The sequence below is a fragment of the Cinclus cinclus genome, chromosome 19 (assembly GCF_963662255.1).
Source record: "Cinclus cinclus chromosome 19, bCinCin1.1, whole genome shotgun sequence".
Classification (NCBI taxonomy): domain Eukaryota; kingdom Metazoa; phylum Chordata; class Aves; order Passeriformes; family Cinclidae; genus Cinclus; species Cinclus cinclus.
This window is the reverse complement of record NC_085064.1, coordinates 3,387,160-3,411,378: the sequence shown is the minus strand read 5'-3', so window position 1 is coordinate 3,411,378 and position 24,219 is coordinate 3,387,160. Positions and strand designations below refer to the sequence as shown.

At 51.5% G+C, this 24,219-nt stretch overlaps 1 protein-coding gene across 1 annotated transcript in view; it reads left to right on the top strand.

Moving 5' to 3' along the window:
* The window catches only part of RXRA (retinoid X receptor alpha), a 30,583-nt gene extending 6,814 nt beyond the window's left edge, over positions 1-23,769 (top strand). The window contains exons 4-9 of the mRNA XM_062505451.1: positions 9,327-9,496; positions 13,965-14,094; positions 17,356-17,488; positions 18,509-18,600; positions 20,182-20,287; positions 23,525-23,769. Of these exons, the coding sequence (XP_062361435.1) occupies positions 9,327-9,496; positions 13,965-14,094; positions 17,356-17,488; positions 18,509-18,600; positions 20,182-20,287; positions 23,525-23,672 (779 nt within the window). The 3' untranslated portion in view covers positions 23,673-23,769. The remainder of the gene's footprint in view (positions 1-9,326; positions 9,497-13,964; positions 14,095-17,355; positions 17,489-18,508; positions 18,601-20,181; positions 20,288-23,524) is intronic.
* The last annotated feature ends 450 nt before the right edge of the window (positions 23,770-24,219 follow it).

Genomic DNA, 24,219 nt, shown 5'->3' with positions numbered 1-24,219 from the left:
AGGGCAGTGCACGAGTGGGGGCTGGCATTGCCCTGGGTGCAGAGCAGTGGGGAATACTGGATCCCATGGGAGATGTTCAGCGGGATGAGGAAAATCTGATCCAAAACCTGAGCCATGGGAGACTCAGATGACCAGAAAAGAAGCCAAGAATTCTGCTGTGTGTCCAGCGGGAGAAATACAGAGCATCCCCTTCCCTTGGCACTGCATCCAGAACCTTCCACAGGTTGCTGCAGAGCCAGTTACCTTCCAGCCCCCCAGAACAAGGTGTGTAGGGCTGGGAAGAGCAGCAGGAATGCTGGATCTCTGCCACCCTCTGAGCAGGTACCTGCTCCATGCCTGCCGTTAGCGGTGATTGCATGGGCAGCACGCTAAAAATTACAGGTCCATTAATTAATTTCTAAATGGTGGTGGAAGTCCCCAGGGAGCACGTACAGTGTGAGGACTCTATTAATTCATCTTGATTAACGTTATCACAATGAATAGCAAATGAATTCATAATGATCTGACAGTTATTTAAAAGTGTGACAGATGGGATCTTGGTAACTCCAGGAGTGTGCTCAGGCAGTGCTGATGGATCTGGAGAGGGCAGCGCTGGGGAAGGGCAGGAACTGGTGATTTGACAGTCATCATCAGATGATTTAGGAATAATCTCCATGTAGGGAAAGCTGGAATTACTCCCTTGTCTCTTGTTACAAACCTAAAAATTCAGTGTCTCACAGAAATGCTTCAGTTGTCCCAAAGCTGAAAGTCAGAAGTTGGATCTTGCAGAGCTCTTTTTGAGCAGCTCTTGAGTTTCACGTGTGATATCCACCTGATTTGTCAAAAAAGGGTCTCTTCCCATTGCACCCATCCCAGCTGACTGGAATTGTCCTTACACCATTCCTGCTTCCACCTCTAATTTGATGAAGAGTTTCAGGCTAAATCCTGCATTGCTAATTCCTTTTGCCTAAATACTCACAACACAGCTGGCTTTTTGTCCTCCAGCATAAACTCTTGTATCTTTTAAATAACAGAGCCTGGGTTATGGGCCTCATTTCCCTAAGAAACATCCTGCTCTGGAGACTTAATTTATAGATTCCTGCTGGGAAGTATCTCCCCTGTATCCCAGAGGTCCTGGGATGTAGTGGAAAATCCTCTAAAGTGAGTGCTGGAGCTGTGGTGAGAGCAGGGCTGGGGTGGGGAGCAATGCTGAGACCTGCAGGGTGATGCTGGGAGGAGGAGTGAGAGCCAAGGTTGTGCTCAGTTTAAAGAGGGTAAAAGGAAAGGGTGAGAAGTTGGATTAGAGATGTAAAATCAACCTGATGGAGGTTTGGAAGGGTTTGATCCCAGCAGCTGAGGGGTCTCTGAACGTGCCAAGAGCAGACCCAGAGGAGCCCAGCCAGGGCAGAAGCAGCAGCTGGGGGGACAGGGATCCTTCAGGGCTACAAACCTTGGCTTAAAGTTGGAAAAGCCTGCAGGAGCAGAGGATTCCTCCTGCTGTGTGCCTGTCTTCTGGCTGTTCCCTGTTAGAAACACGTCAGGGAGATCCTGACATTCACACTGAATGAGCCTCACGCTCTCTGAAATACTGCAGTCATAATAAATAAGCAATTGGGAACATTTTTTTTCCCCTATGAATTTCTGCCAGCTGCGTAAAGCTTTGGTTTGTTGCACTCTGTCTCCCACTAAATACCAGATAGTCAACAAAATTAAGATTACCATCAGGGATCCTGACTAATGCAGGGATTATTATTGTGGGGGTGGCTCTTTGCATCCAGGAGCTGAACTCTCCCTGCTGGATCTGTTCCTCACTGGGGTCTGAGGTGTCTGTACATCAGCAGCCTTGGGTTCCAAAGGGAAAAAAATGCAAACTGCCTTGGAATCAGGGAGGCAGAGGTCTTGTGAAGAGCTGGGAGTAAACACTGGGGGGCTTGGGATGGGGAGACTTGGGGGAGCGTGGTGCAACTCAGGGTGTCCCATGGGATGGGATGGGATGGGATGGGATGGGATGGGATGGGATGGGATGGGATGGGATGGGATGGGATGGGATGGGATGGGATGGGATGGGATGCTGCCCCAGCAGTGCTGGCAGCCCTCGGGATCGCACAGGGAGCAGGAAATAGCAGCGAGGAGCCCTTTCCCAGGCTCCCTTGGCTGCCTCGCAGGGAGCAGCCCTTGGGAACTGGCTCCCAGAGCCTTCCCCCGGACGTGAGGGGCTCCTCGGGGGAGGCAGCCCGGCTCTGCAGGACCTGCTGGCTGCCCAGGCTGGCAGCAGGGCTCCCACGTGCCGGGCTGCAGGCTGGGGTGTGGTGCCAGCTGGGTGAAGTGGATGTTGGTGCAGCCTGGAGCCCATCTGGAGAGCGGAGAGCTGCTCTCCTGCAGCACCTGCAGCTCAGGCTGTGCGGCTGATCCCAAAGTTATTCCTAAATCCAGGTGCAGGTCCAGTGTGCCGAGATTTGGAGCGGCCAGGACATCTGTCCAGCTGCATGCCTGCTCCCTGACTTCAGGACTTTGTTAAACTTCACAGCCTGAGTTCATTCTTCCTCTTCCCATGTTTGTGGGATGGTTTTCCCCCCCTCTCAGTTGCCAAGCTGGGGGGTTCAGCCTGGGGAGGGTTGGACTTGCAGCATCTCTACAGCCTGGAGACCTTCCCATGTCTCCAGGGAGCTGCTCGGTCACTTAGTGCAGAGGGACTGGAGATTCCCACGTGGAGTCACTTGTGCCTGATCCCCTGCCATGGCTCTGCATCCCCCTGGAGTTTGGGCCATCCCAGCTCCTGGACCATCCCTCAGGAGCCTGAGGAATCTGGGGAGAAAGAGCAGGAATTCAGGTTTCCACCCCACTGTCAGAGTGAATGTGAAAGCAGGCAAGTGGCCACAGCCTAGTAAAGGGGCAGAGTTCAAGAGCACAGTTATTTTTAGGAGTAATTTTGGAATGGAAAATGTCTTCCAGCTTAATGAGCTTGTTTCTTATATCCTTTTAAAGTGCTGCTCTTTAAACCAGCTGGTTAAATGATGCTGGGTTTGGTTTTTTGTTGTTGTTGTTTTTAAGGGTGCTCTTAGGTTGAGAAAATGGGTTTGGTTTATGGTTTTCTCTCCTTTTGTTGCTGTTTGTTTATACTTCAGTGTCCAGACAGTGAAGTGAGCTAGAGATTTTTTGCTGTTGTTTTCCAGGGCTGTTCCTCTTGTGAACTAACTGCATGCAAAGGTTTCAATCCACTTTTTAACACTCTCAGGTTACACTTTTTAATTATCACAACGGTATTTTGCATCCCTTAAAAAAATTACAGTGTTCAGTTGAAAATGTTGGTGAAAAAAAAAAACATTTACTTCATGTGTCACAGCTTTTGAGGTTGTTTACAGCAGCAGAAGTCTGCACCTCTGAAAAAAAAAAGGTGACACAGGAAAGCAAGGCAGAAGAAACACTGTCTGAATTTGTTTCCTCAGCTGTCTTGGCATTTTGGATATAAACAGGTACCTGGGGCATAAATGCTTCAAAATGCTGATGATACACACCAAAGACATGGCTTCATGAAAGGCAGCAGAGCCCAATAAATTCCAGTGGGAGAAAAACAGAAATCCCCAATAACCCCCACCCAGCACCTCATAAATAACCTGCTACCCACCTGCAGGATGGGGGAATACTAAAAATGAGAAGGTTTGGGGCTTTCTGGGCTGAGCTTTGGTGCCTTCCCCCTGTGCTCTCAAGATGCTGGGTCTGTCTCCCTGAGAAAAACCCATTTTTTGGGGCAGTGAATTATCCTTTTCCCATGGAAAGTAACAACCCCCACCCTGCTGCTCCTGGAGGGATGGGTTTTCATGCCCAAAAAGTTCTGTATTGACACTGGGTGGGTGTCACTGGAGCTGCTGTAGGCTCCAGGTCTCTCCCAGCAAACAAACAAACAAACAAACCCGTGCTGCTCCTGCCCTCTCAGAAACACCATTTCTCTGTGGAAAATCCTTTTTCTTTGTGCCTCTTCCTCTCTCCACTGACATTCCTCTGGTGCAGAAGTGCAGTGCCCATGAGCGTGGCCACCCTGACTGGTTTGGGTAGCACTTTGCAATGGACTCAAACCTGTTTTTTAGCCATCAGCTGCTGCCCCATGAGCAAAGCTGAGGTGTCCAGTGTGATGTGGACACCTACAGAGGATGGATCTGGAATTTTGGCACATCAGCCCTTGGGCTTGGATAGCTGGGGCTCATCTGCAATCCACAGGACGAGACATTTTGGATTTTAAAGACACGAGAGGTCACCGAGGAGTGGCTTGGACACATGGGGCTCCATGTCTTGCTGTACCATGGCCTGGGGAAGTGCAGATGGGCTGGAGAAGCTCAAGATGAAACATGACAGCAATTGGCCTGAGGCAAGTACAGACCAAATCAGGCAGAATAACAGGAGAGGCTCCTCATCAGGTGCCATGGAAAACACAGGCTTCTGTCCTTGCCTTGGCTCAGACATAGCTGGAGGAGGTGGGGCTGCCTCTCTGAGCTCTCAGACTGCATCTTTTTTCTTCTCAAGTGGATTGCAAGGTTCAAATACTTCCCTTATGTTCAGAAAAGCCAGCCTGGAAAAGCTCTCATCCATCCGAGTCTCCTTGAAGAAAAATAAAAGCATTGGCACAGCCATCAGCATGAGGGAGAGGGCTCAGCTCTGGAAACAGAGTGGCCACAGCTTGGGACTGCTCTGCCTTGCAGGAGAGGGGTTTCTGGGATGCAGCAAGCCAAATTCCTGCCTCAGCTCCTGCACTTGAGGTGGATACATCCATGCTGTTGATCAAAAGCTGTGCCACCCTCAGGAACAAGAAAAATCAGCGTTTTTGGGAAGCTGAGAAGAGCTAGGTTATTGCCATTTTGGTGTTACCAGACAAGCTGCCACCTTGATGTTTCTCTTCCTAGAAATATAAATTAAAAACCAAACCCACAAAGAAACTCAGTTCCCAGACTTAATCCATCCAAAAATGTATTTTTGTCATCTCCACCATGGTTTATTTGACTAATCCCCAGTGGGAGTGGGGAGTGGACTCCAGGGATGAGGTCCTAGGTCTGCCTGGTGAGGGGTCTGCTCACTGCTGGGGATTTTCCCTGATTTCATGGGTAAAACCCCCACTTGTCCTTCTTTCCTTCCATCTATTTTATGTGTTGGTTTTTTCCTACATCTCAAGGAACGCAGTCCCCATTTCTTTTCCTGGCATGGTAACGTGTCCCTCAGCACCTCTGCTAAGGAGCAACAGCTTGTCAGGTCCTCAGCAGCTCCAGGGAAATGCTGGTGCCAGGAAATCCAGATGTTTTCCACTGGGCTGGTGCCTGTAGAGATTGGGCACAAGAGGACTCTCCTAAAAACCTGACTGTGAGTGTCTGGCAGCTCTGGGACACTTCTCCCTGCTCCTTGGATGTCTTCTCAGCTCTGCTGAGCTTCTGAAGCCAGGATGGCAGCACATGCAGGGAAGTCCAAGTCTTGGAACCCAGAGAATCCACGAGTGTGGAGTTCCAGCTGCAAATCCTTGCACCTTTCAGGACAACATGTTGGGCTCTCCAGCCCTGGAGCTCCTGGGTGCTTCAGGGTGGATCTGGAATTGGGAAAGAGGAGACATGAGGTTGGAACTCACTGGATGCTGAAGAGGGATTCTGGGAGTGCCACACCTGGAAGGGTGAGGTAACAGCAAGGTGATTATGGCTGGGGAGTTTTTGTGTACCCCAAGGCACACAGAGCTGCTGCAGGAGGAATTCTGGTGCACACATGAGGAATGAAGCTGTGCCCACTTCATTCCTGGAGCTGCCTGTAGGGAAGAAAAAAAGATCAGCAACTGAGGCAGCAGCCTGGCAGGCATCCCCGAAATCTGCATCCATCCCAGGGTGGGCAGGTGTCCTGCATCATCCCCAAGGGGGGGACAGGTGTGTTCACAGAATCCAGGTGCTGTGGAGAGAACGGGGAGGAGGTAATGGGATGGATGGATGGATGGATGGATGATGGATGGATGGATGGATGATGGATGGATGGATGGATGGATGGATGGATGGATGGATGGATGATGGATGGATGGATGGATGGATGGATGATGGATGGATGGATGATGGATGGATGGATGATGGATGGATGGATGAATGATGGATGGATGGATGAATGATGGATGGATGGATGGATGGATGATGGATGGATGGATGATGGATGGATGGATGATGGATGGATGGATGGATGGATGATGGATGGATGGATGGATGATGGATGGATGATGGATGGATGGAGGGATGGATGGATGGATGGATGGATGGATGAATGATGGATGATGGATGAATGATGGATGGATGGATGGATGATGGATGGATGATGGATGGATGGAGGGATGGATGGATGGATGGATGATGGATGGATGGATGGATGATGGATGGATGGAGGGATGGATGATGGATGATGGATGGATGATGGATGGATGGATGGATGATGGATGGATGATGGATGATGGATGATGGATGGATGGATGATGGATGATGGATGATGGATGGATGGATGGATGATGGATGGATGGATGGATGGATGATGGATGGATGGAGGGATGGATGATGGATGGATGGAGGGATGGATGATGGATGATGGATGGATGATGGATGATGGATGATGGATGGATGGATGATGGATGGATGGATGGATGGATGATGGATGGATGGATGGAGGGATGGATGGATGGATGGATGATGGATGATGGATGATGGATGGATGGATGATGGATGGATGGATGGATGATGGATGGATGATGGATGATGGATGGATGATGGATGGATGGATGATGGATGGATGGATGGATGGATGGATGGATGATGGATGGATGGATGGATGGATGATGGATGGATGGATGGATGATGGATGGATGGATGGATGGATGGATGATGGATGATGGATGGATGGATGGATGATGGATGGATGGATGATGGATGGATGGATGATGGATGATGGATGATGGATGGATGATGGATGGATGGATGGATGGATGGATGGATGATGGATGATGGATGATGGATGGATGGATGATGGATGGATGGATGGATGGATGATGGATGCTTGGGGGCGATGCTGAAGTGATTCCACATTTCTCCTGCCGTCAGAGCAGGCTGCCTGGGCTGGGCAGCACGGGTGTAGCAGAGCAGATAACACTCCCTGGTGAGGGCTGGGTTTATCTTTGGCTGCTGGGTGGGACTGTGCCATCTGCTCTGCCCAGGGTGCCACTGCTGCTGGCAGCCAGCTGGGCTGGGGCTGAGCTGGGGTGACTCAGCTGTCCCCTGCCCAGCTCTGCAGGGAGCTGCAGCTCTGATTTTCGGCTGCAGCAGCTCTGAGCTCGGATCAATAGGAAGAACTCCTGAGGTGTCTGTGATCTCTGCCCATCTGTCTCTTGTATCAGCTGGGTTCAGATCACAGGCAAGTGCTGTCCACGTGCCCTGGGAGATCCTCTCCTAAACCCCTGAAGTGTGTCTTGACTCCTCAGGCCAGGAATGTGGCCCTGATGAGGTTGAGATTTGCAGATTGAAGGCTTGAAGTTGCCCCTGTCTGCCCAGACCTCTGCAATGCTCTGCCACAAATCCCAGTGTCCGGCATGAGGATGTGGTTTTGGGGTTAACACCGTGGTGGAGTGACCCCAGTGATCCCAGCTTGAGAGCTGCTGTGAATCTCCATCAGCACTGTGGCATTTAAGTCTTTTTATAAGATCCCATTTGTTGAGGGCTTGCTTTTCTCTCAGGCTCTTGTGTTATTTAGTAGGTGTTTCATCTCCTCTAATGTGCCCAGAGGAATCTTGGTGCATCTGTGCTGCTGAAGAAGGCTTGGCATTAAGCAAAAACTTCCCTCTTTCTAATGATTGCAGAAGCAGGAGTAGGGCTGGAGGGGTGAAATTAAAGCAGGGTTTTATGATGGCTTGAAAAAGAAGAATCCACACCACATGGACAAAAGCCACGACACAAATGTGAGTTTACCTGGCTCTGGCAGCCCAGACAATGTTGGTGGTCCTGGGGAGCCTCTGCAGCCCAGAGGAGTTTGCAGAAAGGAACCTCTTGCCTTTTTGCATAACAGCTTTCACGTGGAAGAGTCTGAGCTCTGCTGAACAAAAAGCAACGCTGAGGGAAGGGAGGGGAAGCTCTGGGAATCAGCCCCAGGAGCTGGGTTAATGGGATCAACAGCCAGAGAGAGCTCCTTTAGTCTGTGTCTCAATTTCCTGGGGTTTATTTTATTATTTTATTTTATTTTATTTTATTTTATTTTATTTTATTTTATTTTATTTTATTTTATTTTATTTTATTTTATTTTATTTTATTTTATTTTATTTTCCTCGAGTTTCGTATTGTAGGGTTTGGTTTTGCACTTGGCATAGAGCTGGTCCCACTGATGGTCTGAAAAGCCTCGTTGTGTTACAGACAGCTCTGGTTTCTCCCAAACAATACCTGTGTCCCTGCTGCTCTCATTGAACATCCCAGAACCAGCTTCAAATGCAGCAGGGAGGGAGTGCTGGGGTAATTGTCAATAAATAAATGGCTTGGAAATGTGCTGTGGGAAACAGTGGTGTATGGAAAATGGTGGGATTTAGGATCTGTGACAAGATGATGGAGAGACTTCCCACTGCAACTGCACAAAGCTGCTTTCCAGGGGTAGGAAGAGTGTGTGCAGGTTTCCAGGGGAGGTCATTAATAATAATAATAATAATAATAATAATAATAATAATGTTATTAGCATCTAATAAGTGTTTTTCATCTTGGAGCTGCTCAGACATAACTCATCAGCATGTGACAGGCTGCTGGCGAGATCATTCCCACCCCACAGGATTTGGGACAGGTCTCTCCTGTCTGTTTGGGGCTTGCCCCGAGCCAAAGGCAGCATAGAGGTTTGCATGGAGCTCCTGTCCCACGGGAGCTGGGCCAGGACATGGCATCCAGGGAAATTCAGCACTGCCAGCCTCAGAGAGGCTGAACTCTGCATTTCTGCTTTAAACTGACCTGTTTGTCTTTTCTTTAGGATTCCTTGATTCTATCCCTTCCCCCATGCCATTACTCGAAATGTTGCTTCTTTTGTGGTGCTTTCCTTTGTCTGTTTGTCTTTAACCTTTTAATTTCCAAGACCTGTCTCTCTGCAGAGAAGGGCTTTTCCCAGGCAGGATCATCCCTCTCCCTGCTCCACACTTTGATCTGATTTCCCAGGCTGGGGCTGCTCCCCAAACCTCACATTCCCTGGGATATCCCAGTCTGGCCACACTGGGAACAGACATCAGAGGGGGTGGGCTGATCCTGTGGGATGCTTTGGGGTTTCATGGCCACCTGTGGGGCCTGGGGGTGCCACTGCCACTGACTGTGTCCCTGCTGTGTCACCTGCAGCCGTGCAGGAGGAGAGGCAGCGGGGCAAGGACCGCAACGAGAACGAGGTGGAGTCCACGAGCAGCGCCAACGAGGACATGCCCGTGGAGAAGATCCTGGAGGCTGAACTTGCTGTGGAGCCAAAGACAGAGACCTACATCGAGGCAAACATGGGCCTGACACCCAGCTCGGTGAGGCACCTCTACCCCAGCCCCACGTTTGGGACATCAGGAGTGGGCATGGAGATAGCTGGAGCACAGAGGGGTTGTGCTGTGTGAGAAAAGAAACAGCTCAGAAATGCAGTTCTTGACAGAGGGGCTGGTTGTGGGATATCAGGAGTGGGCATGAGGAAAGCTGGGACACACAGGGCTTGTGATGTGTGAGAAAAGAACCAGCTCAGAAGTTCAGTTCTTGGCTCTGTGTCAGCTCAGCACCAGGAAAGCAGAGCCAGCAGCCAGCAGTGTTTGGTGGCTTTTGTCCCACTGCCACAGGGAAGTAAGAGATGCTGTAAGGAGTAATTAAAAGGGCTCACAGAGAAGATTTTATTGTAAAGAACATCCCTCAGTGCTAAAAGGCAGGAAGACACTCGGTGCTCTGAAGAGCTTGGACTCCGGTTGAGGCAGTGAACAGACCTGTGTGGCTGAAGTGCCAAGAGATAAGAGCTGGAGAATGAGGGTGTGACTTCTCAGGTGCAGAATTATGCAGCTGCTTGGCTCTGAGGGGAGAAATTTGCCTAGAAATTGGCTTTCAAGTTCTCTTCCCAGTTAGAAACTTGCATTATAACTGGGTCTGTTTGGAGCATCTGGGCTGTACCAGGATGTGGTGTGCACAAGAGAGGGATGACAGGGAAATGGGACAGCAGCAGCCTGGGCTGGTGGGAAGTGGTCCTGCCCATGGCAGGGGGTTGGAATGAGATGGTCTTGAGGTCCCTTCCAACCCAAACCAGTCTGGGATTCTATGGAGAGTTAGGGAAAGTGTTTTGGGCCCTTTCCTATGAGAGTCCCTTATCAAAAGGGAGAAATCTCCCTGCAAAGCAGCAGCCTCCTAATGTGAGAGCCAGAGCCTCCTCTGAAATTCCATTTCTAGGACAGTCCCTCTGCAGACTAGGCAGAATTTCAGGTGCAGTCCCCACTCCTCCATAGCCCCTTTCCCCATGAAAGCAGTGGGAATAGAGGGATTCCTCTGAAAAACAGCAACGGAGACTGGAGTGGGGAGCATCTCCTGATTGCCACAAAGTCCTTTGAGGGACTCAGAGGTTGAACTCTGCCAACATTTGGGCTGGCTGAGCCAAGAGAGCAGGCTCATGCACTGAAATATCCCTGTGCAATTCCTGCTGGGTGGCTCTGAGGCTGAGCTGATGAAATGCAGCTATCCCAAGCTAGTGCAAGGACTCTGCAGTGTTTATTTTCTGTTCCAACAATACTTTTATCTCTCTCTTTATGTGAGGTTTGGAGGGTTTGGGTCAGAAATCCCTTCCCATGGCAGGGGTTTGGAAATAGAGCATCTTTAAGGGTCACTTCCAGCAGAATTCTGAGAGTCTGTGAGGGATGTGCAAGTCAGGAGAAGTCTAACTGGCTTTTTGGGATGCTCTTTTTTGCAAAGGCAGCTTTTCTTAGCATTCCTTGGGTGGCTCTTGGATGTCCAAGGCTTTGTGGTATGGACAGAGTCAATCCCTCAGTGAAACTCTCCAGAATCAGGTACAGAATTAATCAGGTACAAATCCTCACCTGCATTTAAGAGGGGCTCCCATCACCACGAGGCTCTAAAGGGCTTTTTTTCCTTTTTTTTAGAGGAGTCAGTGAGGGGTTCAGAGTACCTCTGACTGCTCTCAGGATTAAAAATCCTTCAGGAGAGCTGGAGCCAGCGTTGTGCTGACTTGAAAACAAACCCCAGAGAGCCAGCTGAAATAAATGGCTTCGTCTGGCACCGAGTCTCCTCAAATTGAAAGCCGGTTCCTGCATAATTCAACACGCATTACTGTGAACAAGGATGTGTGTTGCATCCAAATAGAAGCAGGAGGCTTGTTGAAATGCCCTCTTATTGTCAAGCCCACGAGGTGACATTTGTAGCAGGTTCAGCAGATGGATGACATCAGCAGCTCCCGGTGACGAGGCCACCACCGGATGGATGAGGATGAGGAGAGGGAAGACAGAGGAGCTGCCTCCCTCCCAGCCCTCCCCCAGAGCCCAGGTGATGGAAAGGCAGACAAATCCAGGTCCTGATAAACAGGGGAAAGAAAACACAGCTGTTTGCTGCTGGCCTCGTGTGTTGGGTGCTGTGATTTGTTCCTCTGCACCTCAGGCCAGCTGCTGGTGACCTGCAGGGACATTTCCAGCTGGTTGTGCCAGGCTGGGGTGGGGGTGACAGGGTGATTTAGGGATTAGCACCCTTGTCTCCCTCATAGAATGGGTTGGAAGGGACCTGAAAATCATCTTCTGGCATGGGCAGGGGACACTTTGCACTATCCCAGGGTGCTCCGAGCTCCATCCAGCCTGGCCTTGGACACTTCCAGGGATCCAGGAGCAGCCACAGCATCTCTGGGCACCCTGTGCCAGGGCCTGCCCACCCTCCCAGGGAAAGATTTTTCCCTAATATCTGCTCTAACCCCACTGACTTCTAGTTCAAATCCATTTCCCCTTGTCCTGTCACTCCTCTCTGTGGCTGTCACCTTGTACCATGTCCCTGTCCCAGGGGGTGGCTTTGCCTGTGCCCCATGCCTTGGGAATTCAGGCTCCTGCCCTGTAAGCACAACCTGGGACAGGCTTCTGGCCACGGAAAGGCAAAGCCTGTAACTGAGAGCTTTCCTCCCCATTAGGTCTTAATTGGCCTTTGAACCTCTGGTTTCAAGTCCCCATTTTCTGGAAGATGCCTTCAAGCTGCAGTTTTCCAGGAGGATCAGGTGCCCTTTGGCTCTGTCACACCCCGGCACCGTGCCCTTGCTATTTACTGCAGGAGGGGATTTGCTTTCCTAGCCTGGGGAGGGTTTCCAGCACTGCCATTCCCCTCCTGGAGCCAGGCAGGGCCCTCTGGACACTTTTAGCTGCTTCTCACACTCCAGTGATCAGGTTCTGCCAGGAAGAGCTGTGGTGGTTCCAGGAATTGCCATCTGAGGTGGAACTGAAGCCGAGGACAAGGCTTTGGAGCACCAGAGGTTGGGGACAGCTTGTGTGTCCCTCCCGTAGAGGGACAGCCAGGGCTGGAGCACCAGGTGACAGCCCTGATGAAAGCTTTGGCAAAAAACTCCCATCTAATTTACCTAAATTTAACCCCCTTTTGTGGGTACTTGTTGCTGCAAGGGTTGGGAGCAGGGGGTCTGCCATAAGTCACAATCCCCATTCCACTCCCTGGGATGCCAGGATTCTCCACCTGGCTGAGCAAACTGGGATAACTGGAGATGGGGGATGTTCAGGGCCTCTGGTGTCCCTTCTCCCCGTCCCTGCATCTGAATATCAACATTCCCTGTGCTTCCATGAAACACTGGACCCTGCAGATCTCCACCTCACACACACTTCAGGTTTTCCCGTTGTCCAGAGGAAATAAATCCCTTCTGATTTCCTTCTCCCGGTCCCTGCTCGCATCTCCTTGCTCAGGGAAGAGCCCCAGCTCCCTGGGAGTGAGACTGCCCTGCCCTGGCAGCCCTGGGGGAGCTGCTGGAGGGGGGTAGGACAAGGGGGGCACATCCCTGTGGCAGTGCCAGCCTGTGCCCATCCATCTCTGCACGCGACAGGTGGAAATACTTCCAAGGCAGGTGCCCTGAGCTTGCCAAATCCTGGCTATTTTAAGCCTGGAGAATGGGAGATGTTGGCCACTGAGGCACAGAGCTTTGGGTTTGCTGCCAGGGGCTCAGAGGGGCACGGGGGGTGACTTGGGCAGCCTGGTCCTGGTCTGCCCAGCCTGGGAGGGGGCTCTGCCACAGGTTCCACTGAGGTTCGTGTCTGCTCTTCTCTGGCTTCACACCCCTTCCCCCTGCAAGCCAGGGGTGAAGTAAACACTTCTCCTCCAGGTTGGAAACTGCTCTTTTAAGGACATGGGAAGAAGCTAATTGTACAATCTGAGCTGCTGGGTATCAGCAGGGATTACAGTGGGAGATGGGAAGGGCTCATACATCCCTGTCCAAACCCTACAGACACACTTGGGCCAGCGAGCTCAGCCTTCCCCAGGGTTAAACAGGCTCTTCCAGTTCCTAATCACAAATCCACTTGAGCTGTGAGCAGTTCCTTTAAACAGGGATTTGGTGTGTTTAGGCTGACTGTCCTCCTTGAGAGCAGATGGTTTCTGTTACTGGATAATATTTCAAAGGAAAGGGGTTTTCTTTCTTTTTTTTTTTTTTTTCTTCCCTGTAATGCCCCCTCTGGTGCTGGTTTATGAAGCTGGGAGATGCTGGAGTCTGCCCTTCCTCAGGCTGGAGCTGCTTGGATTCATCAGTCAGGGTGATGGATATGGAGTCTCAGCACTCCCAATTCCCATTTTGGGGCTTGCTAAAAACTATTACAACCCTTGTGGTGGAGCAGCCAAATCACTTCCTTTGCCTGTGAGTGATAACATCCACCTCAAGGATGGCAGGCAGGCTGCTCCTGCAACCTCTCTTTTCCTCACTCTGCCTTTTCCAAGCTTTTCCATCTCTATGTTTTTGTTTTTTTGGGTTTTTTTTTTTGGCAGCCCAACGATCCTGTGACAAACATCTGCCAGGCAGCAGACAAACAGCTCTTCACCCTGGTGGAGTGGGCCAAGAGGATCCCCCACTTCTCTGAGCTGCCCCTGGATGACCAGGTCATCTTGCTCAGAGCAGGTGAGTGACATCTGTCCCCAGGAGAGCCTGAATCAGTGCAACAGATTGTCCCTGAACCTGGGACAGGTTGTACCCTCAAATTTAGATCTTGGCAGCTTGAAAATCTTTCATTGATTCTTGATAGACTCTGACTGTTCAGTTTTTAAAAAGGATTTTGAAAGCCTTCCATGGGATGCATTGCTGAATTGGATCCAAAATGTTGCCAATCAACTGAAGAATGGCCCAGCTTCATCTCTGATCCATGAGGAACTCAGAGATGGGTGCTGGGTGACTTAAACCAAAGGAGTTAAACTCTGCCTTCATCCCAAACCAAGGACTGAAAGACCAAGGGGGCTCAGGCCCCCGTGAAATTTCATCAAACTGAAATATTTGATCATAATTAAAACCAGAAAGGAGTGAAAAGTACATCTCACTTCGTCTCCCACCCACCAGGATGAAAATAGAAGTCTCAGGGCTTATTTTAAATTTTCTTGTGCAGCAGGGGGGCTGCAGGAGCAGGATTTGGGAGGTGGGAAGCAGTTGGCTGTAGGAAGGGTCTTTCCCTGTTGAGTGGATTTAAGCTTCTGCTGCTGTACAAAGCTCGTGGAGGGCAAGAAATCAGGAGCAGAGCTCAGGGAGGATGTGTTGGAGGCACAAAGCTCTTTGTAAACCAGGAGTTTTGAAGTCCTTGGTGCTTCTAAAGTTCCTTTTATTTCCCCCAAGTTCACTTTTGTCCAGGTCCTGCACCCTTCCAGGATGGCTCCTGCAGTCCTTGGGTGAAGGTGCTCCATGGATTTTGCCAGAGGTGGCTCTGAGCCCTTTGGAGCATCCAAAGTGTGGATTTGAAGGGGATTTCTAGAGCCTCTTGTGAGAGTGAATGAGCAGGGAAGCCTCTCTGTAGAGATTTTTGAGGGCTGCATTCAGACAAAGCTCTGCCTTTTCATTTTGGGAAGTGGAACCCAAACCTCCCATGGCAGTCCCAGGATTTCCTCTCTCTTTAGCAGGCAGCTGATTAAAGCTGGGACTGGAGAATTCCTGACCTGTGTTCTCTGTTTGTGGCTCACTCCACACTCGTGGGCAGCAGGAGAGGGGCTGCAAACCCCATCACATCCCAAATTTCGTGGTGGCTCCAGCCCTGAGACTGCTGAGCTCCTGGAGCAGCTCCCTGGAGCTCCCTGCTCCAAAGCATCTCTGCCAGGGCCTCAGATAACCTTCCCCAAGTCTTCTAACCAGTGGCTCGATGTATTATTGAGTGGCCTGCTGAGAACAGCTGCCCATGAAATATTGAAGCGTTAAAATCCAGCTAAGAGCCTCAGTCAGGCATCCTGGGAGGCAAAACAAGTGGAGCACACAGCTCTGGAGGAGCAGTGCTGGATGGGCTGGCAGCAGCTTTCCTCAAATCCTGAATCATTTAAAAATACTCCCTCTCTGAGCTGTTTGGAAGGGAACCTGACTTTGTAAACGTGTTTTCCACTGGTTTTCTTGTTTCCAAGCTGAGACAGGAATAACCTGATGTTTTCTCAGCCTGGCAAAGGATGCTGAGTGTTACATCCCTGCAGCTGCAGCTGCTTTTGTGGGGCTGCTGGGGAAACTTGGCAGGCAGCTGGATTGACATGATGGCCACTGCTCTGCCAAAGTGCCTTCCCTATCCCAGAGGAGCCAGAGCATCCCTGGAGGCTGCAGCCACCCTGTTTGGTGAGAAGGAGACACAGGAGTCTCAGAATTCTGCTCTGCCACTCCAGAGCTTGGGCTGAAGTGCAGAACTCTCGGGGTGGATTTGATTGATCTCCAATTCCAGTTTGCTGCCTGTGGTTATAGTGAATTTTTCCTCCTTGCCTCTGCCTTTGGGGTGTTCTTTGGGGATGTTCTGGTGAAAGCCAAGGTAGGAAAATCTTCCCCATTTCAGCTGAAACATCCCAGCTCTATATGGGAATAATGGAGATGAAGGATGCTGATGAATCCAGCGCTCCTGCACTGGAATAAGCCCAGCTTGGACTGGGTGTGGAGAGCCAGCTCTGGTTTCTGCTGGTTGTGGGGCTGTGTGGGACAAATTCCCATGGACCTGGCTCTGGGAGTTCCTCTTCCTCCCAGGAACAAGGTTTCTGCAGGCTCTTTCTCCATCCTCCTTGGGTTTCACAGTGTTGCAATCCCTGTGAAAGTGCCAGGCCTCACCCAGTAAATAGCCAAAGAAATGTTCCCGTGGCTGGGGTGGAAACGTCTTGTGGCCACTTAGGAAAGAGTGAACTTTATTCCTTGTCACCATTTCTGATGGCACAACCCACGGCTGCAGCAGAAGGTAAATGCAGCACACATGGGCCTTGTGTTTATTCCAGGCGGTGAGATGTGTTCTTGTGGCAGGAGAGGTGAAGGATATTGTTGTGTTGCTTTTCCAGCCTGGGAAAAAAAACAAACAAAAAAAAAAAAAAAAAAAAACTAAATCCAAATATCCTGAGGTTTCTGGACCAGAACTCCAGAACATGTTCAGGGGTGTTGCAGAAGACCCCATCTTCTCTTACTGAAGATGCTGCTCCTGGATGAAAATCACCCAAATTTCCACCCTTGAAGCTTGGCAGCATTTCCTCTCCTTGGGGCTTTGTTTTGGGATTTCTTGAGCTCAGCCTGTGATGGATTTAGGAACTGAAGAGGTGTTGGGTTGGGAAGGGGAGCTGGAAAACATAGAGGTAATATCTCCTTCCCTTCCCTGTAGGTCTGGGCTCAGAGGATGTCCTTCCTATATCCCAAAGCAGACAGTAGGACTAAAATCTGTTTTCCAAGTAGCTGTGGAAGCAGTCAGAGACATGGGACTGTGCAGAGAGCAGCCCCAGTCCCTCCCAGTATTTTCATGGCAGAAGCAACAAACCCACAAACAAAGCCAGAGACTTCATGGTCCCTTTGACAGGGCTCAGGGCTGATCTTTGGTGGCCTGAGGAGGAGCCTGATGAGCTGACAGGGCTGGAACTGCTGGGAGACATCAGCTGAGGGCAGAGGGGAGCTCAGGGCTCCACACCCACCAGGAGCTCCAGGCAGAGCTGTTTGCTCAGTGTCTGCACGGTTTATAGAGGAAACTGCTCCCCTTATTAGCTGTATTTTTAGTGCTTGGCTTCTTGATGGTTTTTTCCTTCCCTAACATCCAAGAAAAACCTGGCTCCCCCTTCCTTCCCCATACCCAACCACGCTCCTGCAGCACAGGCGGGGTTTTCCTCCTTACAGAGAGGTGATTCCCAAACTTCCCGAGGATCCCGTGGCCCTAACCTACAGCCTCGGTGGTTTTCTCCTCCCCAGGGTGGAACGAGCTCCTAATTGCCTCCTTCTCACACCGCTCCATAGCAGTGAAGGATGGGATCCTGCTGGCCACGGGGCTGCACGTGCACCGCAACAGCGCCCACAGCGCCGGCGTCGGGGCCATCTTCGACAGGTGGGCAGGGATGGAGGGATGGGATTGCACCTCAGAACTCCTTGCCTGGACATCCCCATCCCTGTCTACACCTCCATTCCTGCTTGAGGAGTCGGAGGAGTCCGGGATGAGGGAGTCCATCCGTGAAAGCCTTCTGGAAGCTGCACAAAACCCAAACGGGGAGGAGGATGGCCAGTGCAAATCAAAGCCCCCTTTCATGGGCTCCAGATGCCTTCTGATGTTACGAGGAGGCCACTCCTTCGTTCCTTTTCATCTTTAATTGGACCAAGACGTCATTTTATTTGCACAATGGAAAGGCCCCAGCAGTACTCAGCAGGTTCCACAGGCGTGTCCCCGGGGCTCTTTAATCTCAGGCTTTGGCAAAGTGTTTTAAAGCCAGGCTTGCAGGGTGTTTGACCCACAGTGTGACTCCAGACGCTGCTGAAATGCTGATTTCTCTCCCTGAGACTCATCTTGAGTTGAGACCAAATCACCTTTGCTGCTCTGCTCTGTGAGGAAATTGTTCTTCGGACCTGGGTGACATCATTTGTTCCTGTGAGGTCATAAGTGCAAGATCATGACTTTGCTGCAGGATCTAACATGAAAAACTGGGCAATCAGTGGAAAATATTTCAAGACCGACACCTGCAGTAAGAGCAAAGGGAGCAATAAAAATTACCGGTGGAGGAAATTACTTTTAGATACCTGTTGGGGTGGGTTTTTATTGTTATTTTTTTTTATTATTTTTAGGCAGCTTTCTCAGGTGCCAGAGCCTCTCTGTGAATGGATAGAGGTGGTTTTTATGGTCCCTGTTGTATCACACAGGAACTATTGATGTTCCTAATGAGCTATTTTTGATGGAGGAGGAAAATGAGGCCACATCCTCAGCTGGTACAGGCCAGCACCATCCCCAGCTTCGTTAAATGTGACCGGAGCTTCTCACTCTGCCTCTGACACCTGGGGCTTTTCATTCCCTTTTTTTTTTTTTTTATTTTTTTTTTTTTTTCCGTGCTGACTCCGTGCTTTCTGTGTCCTTTTGCAGAGTACTGACAGAACTGGTGTCCAAAATGAGGGACATGCTGATGGACAAGACAGAGCTGGGCTGCCTGCGAGCCATCGTCCTCTTCAACCCTGGTACGTGCCTGCCTCTGCTCTGCTGGCCCCTCTTGGCTGCTCTTCTGGGCTTTTGGCTGCTTTTCTTGCCCCCAAAAAAGTCCCCTTGGAAGTAGCCAGATGCCAAGGATAGGGCAGGAAGGGAGGCAGGGGTGAGAATTGGTTCGGTTTGGAAAAGACCTTAAAGCTCATCTTGTTTCAAACCTCCTGCCATGGACACCTTCCACTGCCCCAGGTTGCTCAGAGCCTCATCCAGCCTGTCCTCAGACCTTCCAGGGATCCAGGGACAGCCACAGCTGCTCTGGGCAACCTGTGTAGGGCCTCCCCTCCCTCACAGGGAAGAATTTCTTCCCAAAATCCAATCTAAGCCTATTCTTTTTCAGTTTGCAGCCATTACCCCTTGTCCTATCAGCTGTCCCCCTCTTAGAGTGGCTGTGAAAAGGAAGTTCAGGTGCCTGAGGGAGTTGTCCCTGAATTGGAGCAAAGTGGAATCTTGATGTTGTTGAAGAGAAAAACATGGATTAGAGCAACACCAGAGCATGGAGATTATTGTCTCTTGCTTCCCAACCTCATCATCCAAGGGCTTTTATGACCTGCATTTCTGGAAAAGCCTTTTGCAGACCTGGAGAGGCTGAAAGACATGAAATGTACTCATAAAATACACAAAACCTTCAAATTTTGGCCATAATTTCACAGACTCCGGGAGGGTCACGCTGCTCCCTTTTCCCCCTCAGCCCCAGTTGCCCAAGGGAAGAAGAAGATTCAGTGCCAGGGTTTTTCTCCAGCATTCCAGGGAGCAAATCCCTGTGCAGCAGGAGCCAGCCTCACATACCTGCACAGCTCTCTGGAGGGGGTCTCTGCATTTCAGAGTGGATCAGCTCAGAGCAAAACCAGATGGCAGCCAAGGACAAACCTCCCCATCCAGCACCACTCTTCCCTCCCTGCCCTCACCCAGCACAGTTTGTGCCCAAGCACAGCTCCTTGCCTGGATTTTCCCACCACAGCCAGGCCAGGCTGTTCCAGCAGAGTTTATTACTGTTTCTTTGGTTTGTTTTTCTTCTTGACCAGTTTTTTTTTTTTTTTTTTTTTTTTTTTTAGTACCCCCCCTCCTTGTAATCAGCAGTAATTTATTGTCTGTAATTTGGGATTAGCCATATATGGTCAAAGAAGGGGAATCTGGAGAGGTTCCCGTGGCACATGTGCCTGGGGATATCGATTTCTGCACTGTCCCTTTCACCCTGCTAAAAACAGATCCTCGCTGTGTCCCATCCTGGGGGCTGTGCCAGAGCAGGGGCTTCTCCCTTCTGCCCCACCACAGTGCTGCAGGGAGAAACCCCACGAGCCCAGGGCTGGAGGGGGAATCAAACCCTTTAAAATGAGAGTCTGGGACCTCGGGGACGAGTCAAAACATTTGGAGTGGGGGTATGAGGTGAGGAAAAATCTGTAGGCACAAGATAAAGCTCCCCTAGAGCTCAGAGGCTGCATCCACATTTTGGTGGGGCTAGAAGAGATGGAGAGGGGTTCACAGGGATGCACAGAGGGGTTCCTGCCTGCGTGGGAACCTGGAGGTGTTTGGCTGATGGTTTTTGTGTTGCCTTTTAGACTCCAAGGGGCTCTCGAACCCGGCGGAGGTGGAGGCGCTGCGGGAGAAGGTGTACGCGTCACTAGAGGCTTACTGCAAACACAAATACCCCGACCAGCCCGGCAGGTGAGCTCCCTGAGCCCCTCCTCCTGCACCCTGCCAACCCCTGCAAACCCCTGCAATGGGTGCTGCAGCTCCCAGGCTGTCCTTGGCTCCCTTCCTTTCCGGCCTCTCTGTCTCCAGTGACTCCCTACAGATAAAAACCTCTCATTTCTACCCTCTCCAGCTGTGAGCATCCCTAAAAAACCTCCCCTGTGCAGTGCACAGAGCTCTTTATTCCCTTGCCAGGAAATCCAGCAAGGTGGGCAGACCTGAGGAGCCCCAGCAGTGGGATGAGCACGTGTGGGAGTGTGGTGGGGGGATCATTTCCCTTCTGGAAACCGCGGCGAGCGAAACCACAGCAAAAATAGGACTCACATGGAGTTAATTTTCGGTGGCAGATGAGCATCATTGCTGGGAAGTGAAAGCCTCAATTGATACTCTTTTTCTCCCCTCCCTGCCTCCCCCAATCCAGCTGGGAATGGGAGGGGGAATTAGGAATGTGTTCCTGGACTGCTCTGGAGCTGAGTGGGCGCATTTTCCCAGTTACAGCCTGGAGCTGGCAACTGCCAGTTCAGTTACTGACAGCTTCTTGAGAAACCAAGCAAAGCACTGGAAGCTGCTACTGGTGCATGAATGTTGGGGAAAAATCAGCCCAGGCAACTGGGATTTGCATCTCACCTGCATTCCTGGCCTTGTGTGGATGACTAAATAAAAAGGATGCTTTCACAGCAGCGAGTGCAGCGGGCACAGCGTGCCCTCAGAAGTGATGCTGGATTTGTTTTTTCCCCCCACTTTGGGTCCCAGAGTGCTGGCAGATGAAGAAAGGTGTGTTGTGAAGGGATTTCTGAGATGTTGCTGTTGGTTTGAGGCAGGCAGAGTGAGGATGAGGGTGCCATGGGGTGTATTTGGTTTGTGGGGAGCAGGGGAATCGAGGGATGAGCCCAGGGCACAGAGCAGGGCTCTCACCTCTTCTCTCCCGGGGGGTTTGTGTGCACCCCAAGCTGCCTCCTCTTCCAGAAAGCTTTATTAAATTGCATTTCTGGAGCAAATCCAGAGTCAGAGCCTGGACTTTGGCTGTTGTGGTGTTGCAGAAGAGCTGTTCTGGCACCAGCAGAGCTGCCTTGGGAATCATGGCCAGCAGCTCTCCTGGATTATTCCTTTGGTGGGGTGAGCTCCTGCTTTGCACACTGAGCAGGATCTGCAGCCCTGGCACACACAGAGAGTGGGCAGGGGTGGCACAGGGACAGCCCTGCTCCCCAAATCCCCACCAAGCCACCATGCCTGACACACAGACGCTGAGCCACCAGTCCACAGCAGTTCCCCAGGGCTCTGCCTCCATGCTTAGTGGTGTTGGAAGGAGTGCTTTAAGTCCAGAAGCTGCACCAGGGGCTCTGGAATTTAATTTCTCCCTAGCTTTGAGTGACCTTGGGCTGGGAACTTTGTGTGATGTTCACACCCACCCTTGGCGACCAGAGAGGTTCTGCACGCTCGGGGATGTCCCGAGAGCTGTGCCCAGGCCCTGCCGCCCTCCCTGCATCCCTCAGTGGTGCTGGGCATTGCTGGCACCATCCCAGGTGCCTCAAGAGGGGGAACCCATGGGCTGGGGTTGCTCAAGAGCTCCCCAAAGTTCCCTGAAACTCTCAGCATCCTCCTGGCCTCATGGCACAATGTGATCACCAGCTGGGGCTGCAAACAAGTTCTCCTTGTGGTTGAGCTGGAGCCAGGCTCGAGCCTTCCCCTGCTCCGTGCTGTGGGATTTCTGGAATTCTGGAATTCCCACCTTTTCAGGTGCGGGGCTTCCTCCAAATCCCCATCCAGCAGCAGCTTGGGAGCACCCTGTAAACACCGGAAGGGAATTTTTCTGCAGAGTGAGGCATTCCCAGGGAAAACCCAGCCCTGCTCCCCGCTGCTGCTCCCCAGGGAGTGCTGGGTGCCTACGTGACACCCAGCAGCCCAGGGAATCAGGAACCAGGGATCTTTTCTCCCCTGCCAGCCCTGGCTCCTTGTGCTCAGGGCTGGTTATCTCACAGTTAAACATATCCTAGGGCTGGAGCCATCATCTGGTTTGGTTTAAAGTGAAACTTCCTGAATGGGATGGTAAGACTGATTTGTTTTTCCTGGCTCTGCTCCCACAGTTCTCGCCAGCTCAGCAGAAAAAAAAAAAAAAATTATTAAAGAAAGTAGGGAGAGGGAATTGTGCGTGCATGTAGAATATCTGTGTGCTTGTACATGTCTCTCTGTGTGTTTCCTGCAAGGTCCCATTCTCCCTGGCCCTTTGCTGATGTTCTAGCCCTGATTTTGCAGCAGGCAAAGCAGATAACCCTGCTGTGGGCATTGAAGAGCTTTTTCCCTGGGTTGGGAGCACTCACACAAGGAGGTGACATCCAGTGGCACCTGGGGTACTCCAAAGCACTTTTGCAGGAGCTGGTGGCTTTCTCCTGGCTCCACAGCTGCTTGTCACCCTCTGATCCCAACACCCAGCAGCTTTTCCCTGGGTAGATGGCTCATTTCCATCCTGCTGGGTCCTGCAGCGCTGCCAGCTCTCCCCAGCCCTCCTGCCCTGTGTGACCTCAAACCATCTGCTCCAGGCAGGGCAGGCTGTGCAGAAAGGGTTTTTGTTTGCCCTCCTCATAGCCCTGGGCTCGGGGAAGGGGAGCACCCCCTTTCCCAGCTGGTTTGCAGTGCTCCCCCCCCAGCTCTGTGTCGCTTTGGGGTGACAGCCGGGTTCCTGCCTCGCCAGCAGCCCCAGGGCTCAGCTGGGATGGCCAGAACCCCAGCGAGGGCTGAGGGAGCTGCTCAGGAGGTGTCCAGAGCCTGCAGGAAAAGGGGCATGGCCCAGCCAAGTGCCAGCTCATCCCACTGGGCATCTCTTCCAGCCCTTTGCCAGCTCTTTGCCCTTTTCCCTGCCCAGCACTCGAGCTGCTGAGGCTGCTTGCAGCTCTGCCAGGGCCGATCCCGTGGTGCCTCCTCTCCATGGCTGCAGTGCAGGGACCCCACGAGCATCTCGGGGTGCCCCCGGCTCAGGGCTGACCTTTCATTTCTTATTTCACTTTTTCAGCTCAGTTCCCAGCACGTGTTTGTTATGAATCTCCCCCGTGGCTGCCTGATCTCGCAGGCTGGGCTGTAATTCGTGATTTCCCTGCACAGTTCTGGGTGTAGCCCCGCGATTCGGTAGCAAGAGTCTGACTCCCAAACTTTGGAGCGGCAGTAGTAGGGATGCACCTGGGGATGTCTGACCGTGCCGTGTGTCCCGTTCCCCAGGTTTGCCAAGCTCCTGCTCCGCCTCCCAGCCCTGCGGTCCATCGGCCTGAAATGCCTGGAGCACCTCTTCTTCTTCAAGCTAATAGGCGACACACCCATCGACACCTTCTTGATGGAAATGCTGGAAGCGCCGCACCAAATGACTTAGAGAACTCTGCTGGGTCAGTCCCTCGCCCGGGGGCCCTTCCTCTGCTTTCCTCGGCCCCAGCCCGTCCCTCCCTGCTCCCCCCAAGCCGGAGGCACCGTCTGATCCGGGGGACCCCCGGCCGTCCCGGCCTCCTGCCCCCCCTGTCCGTTCGCTGTCACTGCTGCATCTCCAGACCTGCTCGCTGGTTCCCCGTGCTACTTGTAGAGAAATGGGAGCGGAGAGAGCTTTGCCAACCCCTGCCCCCGCCGTGCCATGAGGTTTGGGATGAGCCACCACCCCCAGCCCTCTCCTGGGGACAAGGACGGTGCCAGCCCTCGGGGCAGTGAGGTTTGGATGAGCCGAGGGGAGTGGTTGGACTCTGCCGGATTGCAGCTGGGCTATTTTCAGAGGATGGAGTTGGGTTTTTTTTGATTTTTTTGGTGGTTTTTTTTTTTTGTGTTTTTGTTTTGTTTTTTTTTTTTTTGAAAAAGAGAAGAAGGCGACAAAAAAAAAAAGAGAGGAAAAAAAAAAAGGCAAAAATTCTATTTTTGGTTTCTAACTATTCTTA